At 38.1% G+C, this 10,420-nt stretch overlaps 1 protein-coding gene across 1 annotated transcript; it reads right to left on the bottom strand.

The window, feature by feature from the left end:
* Positions 1–6,230: 6,230 nt before the first annotated feature.
* On the bottom strand, positions 6,231–7,370 carry LOC145685273 (uncharacterized). The gene has a single exon (XM_081757640.1). It carries the CDS (start codon positions 7,368–7,370, stop codon positions 6,231–6,233), a length of 1,140 nt encoding a protein of 379 aa, XP_081613766.1.
* Between the last annotated feature and the right edge of the window lie 3,050 nt (positions 7,371–10,420).

Consider the following 10,420-nt stretch of genomic DNA (forward strand, 5'->3'; position numbering starts at 1 on the left):
CATATATAACCTCGATGCTGAAAAGCAGTCTAAACTCCAATACAGTAGAGTCTAATGTTACTCTTGAACAGAAAGCAATATAGAAAGACGATGTACATATATTTTAATGAATTATGTAATTACTAACGGAAACGGTGAAACTACTACTGCAAGTCTACTGAAAAACTGTCGGAAAAATGAAATTACTGTAGGCAAGCTCTCCACTGACTTCTATCCTTAGCTAACTGCATCCAGTTTCTACTTTGTATTCCAATCTCTGCGAGATCCATCTTAATATTTTCCTCCCATCTGCGCCTAGATCTCCCGAATGGCCGTTTTCCGATTGGTCTTCCAGTCAAGACTTTGAAAGAGTTTCTACTTTCTTCCATTCTAGCTACATGACCCGCCCACCTAAGCCTCCTAGACTTGACGACCCTCACAATGTTGGGTAAACCATATAAATTATGTAGATCTTCGTTATGAAGTTTCCGCCATTCCCCATTCCCGTTCCTCTTGGGTCCGAATATTCGTCTCAAGGTAAATCATTGAGTAAGAAAATACTAACAAACTATTACTGAAAAATGCAATGACTACTGCAGGCAATGGGAATCATTGAGTAAGAAAATACATAGTTGCTAAATTTTATCAACACTAACAAAAGTGTCCATCCTTCGTACAGGAAGGAGGTGCGGTGGCTCAGTGGTAGAGCGTTCACCTCCGGTGCTTGGGGTCCCTGGTTCGATCCCAGCTCGCGCCGTGTGGACTTTGTGGTGGGTAAACACCGTGCTCGTGGGTTTCCTCGGGGTTCTCCCGTTTCCTCCCACTCTTCATTCCACCATTTCATTCATTTCTCATCATCACCGTCTCCTTTAGCCTAACCGGTATAATTCGTGGGACGTAAAACTGAAAGATTTCATTTTTTTCCTTCGTACAGAAAGATGTTAAGTATAAAACCGGAAATTTGAATATTGTAGAAATTTCCTCCTGTTCCCCATGAAATATATATTCATAATATATATATATATATATATATATATATATATATATATATATATATATATATATATATATATATATATATTAAATGAATAGATCTTATTATTGCCAATCTTTTCAACAATCACTTTACGAATATTCAGAAAACTATGGGTCAAAATAGTCAGCCTCCTTCAGAGCAGTTATTGTTTAACAAAATAAATAACTCAATGTTTCTCCGTCCAGTGTCGGAAAATGAAATTTAACAATAATTAAACGATCTAAAAATAATGGTCCACTTGACTAGATGAAATACAAATGTCCATAGTAAAAAGTAGTAGTATTCATTTAGTAAGACCGTTATATTACATAATAAATTTGTCTTTTCAGCTCTTTGAATTTCCTGACAGATTAAAACATGCAAAAATTACACCTCTACGTAGGAAAGGCGTAAAAACAGATAATTTTAGACCAATCTCAATACATTCTCCTTTCTCAAAGATATTTGAATCTGCAATACTTAACCAAATTGTTGCTTTTCTTTCCAAGCACAACATTATTTCTACGTCGCAGCATGGATTTCAAAAGAACAAATCAACAACTACAGCAATGTATAATTATATTGAACAGATACGGGAAGCATTGGACAATGGGAAGAAGTGTCTAGGCATTTTTCTGGACTTGTCAAAGGCTTTTGATTTAGTACCCCATAATATGCTGAGAAAATAAAAGTCTATGGCTTACGCGGAGTACCCTAACAGCACAATATGTGCCATTTAGGTGTCCCAGCTACTTTTTAGGTACCCGACACTTGGCACATATGATATTCATGTGCTAAGTACGTACTTCAGCTACCTACAGTTTTAGGTATTTGTTACACCTAATTGATATTTGCCACTATGTACCACAAATATAGCATTTATACACCTGGCTCAGTTTCGCACTCTTAACAGTCATTTGTTTTTATGTCGTCACTTGGGACATATTTCTTTTATGTTCTAGGTACGTCCTTTACGTACATATTGTTTCAGATACCCTAAAAGCACAATATGTGCTAGGCATTCATCTCCCCCATTTGATGCATTTGTTGCTTCTTTTTCTAAGCGATTGTGTACTAGAAGCAACAAACGCATCAACTTTATTAGATAGCAACTGTCGCCGATCATTTAAAAGTGAATATGGAAAAACCATGAAATAAAGTAAATAAGACACTCGTCATTTTGTTATAAAATTACATAGCGAGTAGATTTTATCTGATCCCAAACGGTTATCGTCGAATATACACAGTTAAAGGAGCACTTTGATTATCCGAATGCAAAATACCTCAATAATTTATCCCTCTACAAGCCACGTTTTCTTCATCGCCTCTGTGGCCAAGTCGGAAGAGCACGCGGTTAGTTATCCAGAGATTGATGGTTCGCGCCCACCCTAGGCTAGCCCTAAAGTGTTTAGATTCACCTCCATGTAAACACATTACGCATATAGGCGATTTAACGTATTTTGGTAAAGTAATTTTGTTCATTGACGCTTACGGCATAAGGAACATACCTAGAACATACTAGACACGTTCCCAGGTACATGTCAGGCATGTGCGTACGGGTGGACATAGACTGTGGCTATCACTTGCCATCCATGTGATTACTGGACACATTCCCATGTACCTGAGGGAACATGATAGGCATATGTAATTGTGCTGTTAGGGTAGTACATGACTGGTTAAAATCCTATCTGGAAAACCAGACTCAATCGGTCGAAATAATATATACGGATAAAGGTCATCCCGCAGTCATTTCTTGTCACATTTCAACCCAGTTTTAAGCGGTATTCCACAGGGATCGGTTTTGGGACTTGTCCTTTTTCTGCTATACGTTAATGATCTTCCTAACTACATTCATTCAGGGGAGTCAGCCTTATATGCAGATGATAAAAGTATTCTCATTACAGGTGAAAAATACGATATATTGCAACAGGAAATAAAAACATAAACAATCAATTACAAATGTGGTTTACTCTGCGCGGTTTAAAAGTAAATACAGAAAAATCGATGGCCCTGAACTTTCACCGTTTACGAAATAAACATACTCATGACATAAATGTGTCAATCATGAATTCTGACTTAAAGTATGAAACTTCAACAAAATTCTTAGGTCTTCATATAAGTAACACCTTTACTTGGGATATTCACATAATGTCGTTAGCACAAAAACTTAATAATGTTCTTTATGCCTTGAAAGTTATTAAAAATATTTTGGATATAAATTGCTGCAGAAGCATTTATTTTGGTATCTTTCAATGTTTGTTAATGTACGGCATTATCTTCTGGGGAAGTGATTCAAGAAGTAATCTTCCGTATTAAAAAAAAGAAAAGAAAGAAAAAAGTTGTTAGGGTATTAGCGAATGCGAGAGTAAACGAACCATGTAATAACCTTTTTATAAGACTACAAGTATTATCATTGCCGTGTCTTTATGTATTACAGTTATTAATTTTCACGCGCCAAAATCTTAATATATTCTTTGACAATAAACTAAGCTTTCACTGTCATAATACTAGATACTAACAAATCTTTAAAAATAATATGATTGATTGAATGCCATAGGGCAGGTAGTATAGAGTTAGAAATTCACTTTTATAGGCTTTACATGAAGAAAACTAATTTATTACTACAATATATAACCAAGTGCATATAAGATAAACCATTACCAAAAGAGCTTATTAAATGAATGATATTTACAAGATAATTGAAGGGTTCACATTCTCGTCTTACATGTCAGGACTGTCTATGTGAATTTTTCACCAGAGTCACTAACAGAGCTCTATGCGAGCGTACTTACAATGCCTTTACGTCCATTGCCATCAGTAACAGAACTACTCCTTCCCAATGTCACTTTTCTACGAAGCAAGAGTGGTAAAGATTCTTCTGCACCCCTAGACTGAATTGTCTACGGTTTTTATAATACTTTCATTTCACGGAACTGGAATTGTTTTTGTTTTCACTTTTCTAAATTCGTCCGCGTTACCTACAAACGTGTTGTTAGTTCTATTTTAAAAATGTTTTCACTCTGCTATATTGTTCTAGAAACTTAGAGTTGATCCGTTAACTGTGTACTTCTATATTATTATTTTTAAACCTCAAAGTGAGGAATGTCTTAATCCTCGGCTCAAAAAAATGTCTGTCATCTGTTCTTATGAACTAGTGACTTTTAAACCTCAAAATAAAGCACTAAAGGGTGTGAACACATGGGATGAAAAAAAAACTAACATGCGAAGAAGGTCCATGTGAAAATGCAGAAGGCTGCAAACTGGAATGCCGTGGAGAAGTGCTGGTTGCATATCGTACCGGAGCACTAGGAGCAGGGCTGGCTGCGTCGCTCTGAAGCTAGAAGTCTCTGGAGACAGGGCTGTTTGGATCTCTCAGGAACAGGAAATCTCTGGAGACATTGCTGGCTGCATTTCTCAGGAACAAGACTGTTTGCATCTCTCAGGAACAGGAATTCTCTGGAGGCATGCTGGCTGCATCTCTCAAGAACAGGGCTGTTTGCATCTCTCAGGAACAGGAAATCTCTGGAGACATTTCTGGCTGCATTTCTCAGGAACAGGGCTGTTTGCATCTCTCAGGAACAGGAAATCTCTGGAGACATTGCTGGCTGCATTTCTCAGGAACAGGGCTGTTTGCATCTCTTAGGAACAGGAAATCTCTGGAGACATTGCTGGCTGCATCCCTCTGGGTTCTGGAAATGGCTGTCCCAGGGCGGGTGAAGCACGGGTCCAGGAAATAGGACGTGAATGAAAGGAACTCAAAAAAAGGACGTGGATCAAAAAAATGAAAGTACGCCTGTGTACGAGTATCTCTGTTAGGTTGTAGGCAAGGCTGTTTATAATCAAATTTCAGTATATGAAAAGAAGAAAAAAAATGGAAAGAAAGATGAAAAGAAAAATAATGAGAAGACATGTCTGATACCATGTATGCACCACAAAATTACTGTTGACAAAGGTCACGGGTGAAAAAAAAATGTAATCGGCGACAGACAGAAAATAGTGCAAGATGTTTGTAGGAGGCAATAATTATTGCAAGTGTTGGAGCTAATCGGGAGTCGAAGGCAGAAATTTGTGGAACGAGGGACAACACAATAAACTGCAAGGAGGAAAAGGGATGGAAGTAGGAGTGAATTATTATTTATTATTATTATTATTATTATTATTATTATTATTATTATTATTATTATGGTAGTCCCTATAATCTGGTGTAGTTCTTTTGTTGTGGTCCTCAACAGAAACAAAATATTTTGGTAGAAGAGTAACGGTATGGAGAGGCGGTTTTGTCCACTAGCATAAGTAGGTCAAACTGCATCATAGAGAATTCAGGGTAAATGCCTGTGCGAAAGTGTTTTCTTGGTGATTTGTACTGTAATTGTGTGCGAGTAGAAGGAAGGTTCAAGGGTGAAAGTTTAATGTTTATGTGAGTAGGACATAAACAGGATGTTATTATGACCGTCCGGAAGAAGAAATATGGTACGTATTACCTAGAAATTCTCTTTTTATTTTTATTTATTTATTTTGTTGTTGTTGTGGAAATAAAGTAAACACCTAAGTTTAAAGATAAACAGTATGTTACGCTGAATTAGTGAGTGATCAGATGTATCGAAGGCAAAGGGGTCGTAGGAAAGGAAAGGACATAGTGGCGGAGTAGTATTTCGTGGGGGTGGGTCACGACGTAACCGTATATTTGAATCGAAAGAAACGGATTTTAGTCGCTTTGTATTAAGATGCTATGAAAATGGTAAAGGGTGGGTGTGTCTATTCTGATATAAACAATGTCTATTGAGCGTGAGTTGTATGAAGTATTCAACAGTTTTCGTTCATGTATCCTTAGAGCGCTCAAGTTTTTGAACAGAACCAGCTGTTCAAGATTAAGATACAGGAAGGAAATACGTGAATATAAACAAGTACTTTTCCTTGCATGCTTAGGAAAAGGTGTGTTGAGAACATTCAGTGTCGCTATTGTTTAAGTGGCGTGTTACGTACGTGAAGGGAAGGAAGGGGAAAAGGGATAAGAGATTAAGGTGGTATGTCGGGCAGTGACCCAATGCCTCAATATGAAATCAGGATTTGGGAGGTGAGATATGAATGCATTGTATGGCCGAAACTGATTGCACGGGAGAAAGATTTGTGTGAAGTGTGTTGCCTACCTAACAGGGAATTTGGAAATAAAGTTCCTTTTGAAATATGAGTCATGGCAGAACGAGAGACAAAGTCGGAAGTTTTGCCAGCTTAAACTTTAATTAGGTGATTTCAAAAAACGCTTATATTTCATTTCGAACTCTGAATTAGGTGTTGTTGGTGGTACGTAATGTTTCAAACGAGTCTTTCCTATAAGGGTGGGTTTACCCTCTATGTCAACGAGGACTTCGTTTGGAGAAACAGTTGATATGAGCCTATAAGGTCCTTTATAAATTCTGGACAGTGGTTTACAAGTACCAGGCTGAGAAGATGTGTCCAAAATCATAACTTGAGAGTCCGGTAGGAACTCTGTGGGTGGTTTGCTTGATTCGACTTTTTTCTTGAAGTCAAGAAATGCTTGATGCTTCCTATATTCAACTAAATCCCTCATGTCTTTCAGTGCCAAAAGGCGGTCCTGTAAATCTAGATGTTCTTTCTCAACATGTAGCAAGTTATCTATGGGTAGGCGAGGAGGTACTCCATATAACAATTCATGAGATGAGACACCTAAAGATGTTAATGGAGTCTTGTTAAGTGCGGAAGTGGCGTGAGGCAAATATTTTGGCCAGAGTTTTTGGTTAGATTGGCACAGAAATTTAAGACTAGTTTGCAATGTGCCCAAACGTTGTTCAACTTTTCCTAGTGTGAAATGCTGATATGGTAATCCATACTTAACTGTAATGTTGAGTGATTTGAGAAAGCTCAGGGATAAAGTGGAAGTGTGGCTTGACTGACGGTCAGTATAAATACAGGAAGGAACACCAAAGGGAATGATTATTTGATTAGTAATGAAGGAAATGAAATTGTCAGTATTTGGGGTAGTGATGGGTTGTGTAATGGTAAAGCCTGTGCAATGTTCGGTTGCGGCATAGAAATATTGGTATTTCTCTGGGTCACTGGCTATGAATTTCCCTGCTAAGTCCAAGCTATAAACCGAAAATAGGGGAGCTTGGGGAAAACGTTGTATGTTGGGGTTGTTGGGCAAATAATTGCGTTTGAAAATTGCACACTGTTTGCAAGATTTGAGTTCACTCGCTAACCAAGATTTCAAGCGTGGTACGTAATATTTATAACGTATCATCCAGTAAAGTTTGTTAAAGCCTACATGAGTAAGTTCACCGTGGTATTCCTGAAATAAAGCAGGTTTTAGCGCGTCCGGAATACAGACAAGCAAACGGGTTTGCGAGGCACGATACATTTTTCTGTACAAGATGTTGTTCTTAAGAACGTACTGTTTCGTGAGACGTTGAAAGGCCGGGTCTGATTCATTTTTGGTATTTAGAGTCGTAATAATTTTGCCAAAAAAAACGGTCCTGAAGCTGGAGATTTGGTAGGTCAGTGTTGACACCTATTGTAGTTAGAACAGTAGGAGGAGTGTCCTCCAAGGATGGGTGGGTCTGGTCAGTATCAGTGGTGTTGGAAAAGAGGACGGCATCGGGAGTGTCATCCTGTTCTAAGGCAATGGCGTCTGGTGAGACGTCCAGAGGAAAACGGCTAAGTAGGTCGGCGACTGCGTTAGACTGACTTTTTACGTGTTTGATTGTAAAAGTGAAAGTGTTGATATAAGTGATCCACCGGAGAATTTTTGCGTGTGGGATAACAGTTTTCCTAATAGCGAGAAGGGAAATGTTATCAGTGATCAAAGTAAAATGTTTTCCCAGAAGGTATTTTTCTAATTTCTTAAGCGAAAAGAAAATTGCATATAATTCCTGATGAAAAATCGGGAGTGGGTTGACAGTTTTTGGATGCCTGGAAGAAACATAACAGACGGGCTGAATGACATTAGAGCTAAGGTCTTTTTGTAACAATACGGCGCCAACGCCTAGGGCTGAGGAATCGCACATTAAAATATGTTCTGTGTTCTTTGTTGAGTACAAAGCAAGCACTGGTGGGGAAGTGAGGAGGTGCTTCATCTGGTCGAAGGCACGGTCTCTTTCAGGTGTCCATATCAATTTGCGATTTCCATTCGAAATAGCTTCATAAAGTGGGGCTAATATGAGAGAAATGTGATGGAAAAATTTCCTAAAGTAATTAGCCGAAGCCAACCAACTTTTTAACCCTTTGATGGTGGTTGGTTTGGGTGCATTGGCGAGGGCAGCGGTTTTCTCGGGATCAGGTTTGACTGTATGATTTTCCACAATATGACCTAAGCATTTAATCCGTCTAGCGCCAAATACTGATTTGTTGATATTGAACAGCAAAGAATGTTTTGCAGCTGTATGAAAAAATGCGCGTAAAACTGTCATCATGTGATCAAAAGAATCAGCATGAATATACATGTCATCTACGAACGAAGTGATGTTATTGGTATATAAATCCCGAAAGATAGTTTGCAGTACCTGTTGTAATAAAATAGATGAATTTTTGAAACCCTGTGGAATTGAAGTGAGTTGCATATGATTGAAGGGCAAAGAGAGGCCCTTTAAACTAAAGGCTGTTGCAGGGCGATCATCAGGATGAAGGGATAACTGATGAAAAGAGGAATGGAGATCGAAACTCGAAAAAAAGGTGGAATCACTAAGCGAATCTATAACGTCCTGTATGTCCTCTAATGGAGAAGCTAAAGTCCGGCATTTCCCATTTAGAACCCTCAAGTCAAATACGGCTCGAAGAGATTCAGAATTCGGTTTTGAAACAAATAGGATGTTGTTTTTATAGGGGGAATCCGACTTTTCAAAAATCCCTTGGTTCAAAAGTTGTATAACTAACTCTCTCGCTTTGGGACGTAATTTGTGCGGAATGACAAAAGAGTTACACTGAAATGGAGTTTTGTCTTCTAAATCTAATGTTGCCACAAAAGAATCTATCTTGGTAAAATGGTCACTTGCCCATTGAAATAAAAAGGCATATTCGGAGAGTAATTCCCGCATTTGAGCTTGTTGTTCCTCATTCATGTCTGGAGACAGCTTAAATTTACTAATATCTATGAGATGACCAATTTCTTTAAGACGCTTTTCTTTGTTGCGTGCCGCATCTTCGTCTGTAGGAAAATATATTTGCCTAACAGTCAGGATATTGTGGTCATTGTCTTGTTGGGAAAAGAGAGAACCTATAACTACCGGATTTTGAGCCTGAATAGTTTGCTTTTTGTTTGTGAGATTAGCTAACGGGAGAACAAGGTTTTGTGTGGAAACTACAGTATGTGCCATATAACATTTACTTAAATTCCGAGAAATCGGTGTATGTAGGCGAAACTGTGCATCAGGGAAATAACCATTAGTAGCCAGTGGTATGAATCTAACAGAATGAGGGGGAATAACGGTAGTGCGCCGCGCAAAAAATACAACCTGAGGTTTGGAGTGTTTTTGAAAGAAATGCGAGATGTTAATACTAACTGGGTTTTTATCCTTTACAGTATGTGGCATTTTTCCAAAATGTTTCAAGGACAAAGTGCCTTGTGAGTAATCCAAAATTGATTGGTGATCTTGCAAAAAACGTGATGAAAGAAGGGGTGGGAAATTTTTGAAGGGAACTAACCGAAAAAGAATGGAGTAATTACGACCATTAAAGTTAATTTTGAGAATGGTAGCGCGATTTAATTGGACGGGTTTGTCTGACAAACCGTGAAGAAGGGACGGAAGATGGAAAGTATGCGCATTCGGTTCCAATAATTCAAATGGAAATAATCCTACGTGTGCACCACTATCGAGGCAGAAAAGTAATTCTTTGTTTGCGTACGTGCCTTGTATATACGGAGAATTTCCTTTAAATTGCAAGGGAAGGGTATGGTAGTCCTGGCTTAGGGCAGGTAGTATAGAGTTAGAAATTCACTTTTATAGGCTTTACATGAAGAAAACTAATTTATTACTACAATATATAACCAAGTGCATATAAGATAAACCATTACCAAAAGAGCTTATTAAATGAATGATATTTACAAGATAATTGAAGGGTTCACATTCTCGTCTTACATGTCAGGACTGTCTATGTGTATTTTTCACCAGAGTCACTAACAGAGCTCTATGCGAGCGTACTTACAATGCCTTTACGTCCATTGCCATCAGTAACAGAACTACTCCTTCCCAATGTCACTTTTCTACGAAGCAAGAGTGGTAAAGATTCTTCTGCACCCCTAGACTGAATTGTCTACGGTTTTTATAATACTTTCATTTCACGGAACTGGAATTGTTTTTGTTTTCACTTTTCTAAATTCGTCCGCGTTACCTACAAACGTGTTGTTAGTTCTATTTTAAAAATGTTTTCACTCTGCTATATTGTTCTAGAAACTTAGAGTTGATCCGTTAACTG

Source organism: Thermobia domestica, chromosome 5 (genome assembly GCF_964235325.1).
Source record: "Thermobia domestica chromosome 5, izTheDome1.hap1.1, whole genome shotgun sequence".
In the NCBI taxonomy this organism is placed as follows: domain Eukaryota; kingdom Metazoa; phylum Arthropoda; class Insecta; order Zygentoma; family Lepismatidae; genus Thermobia; species Thermobia domestica.

Excerpts from the sequence above, each read along its gene's own strand:
- LOC145685273 (XM_081757640.1), bottom strand. The coding sequence starts at position 7,370 with ATGTATCGTGCCTCGCAAACCCGTTTGCTTGTCTGTATTCCGGACGCG.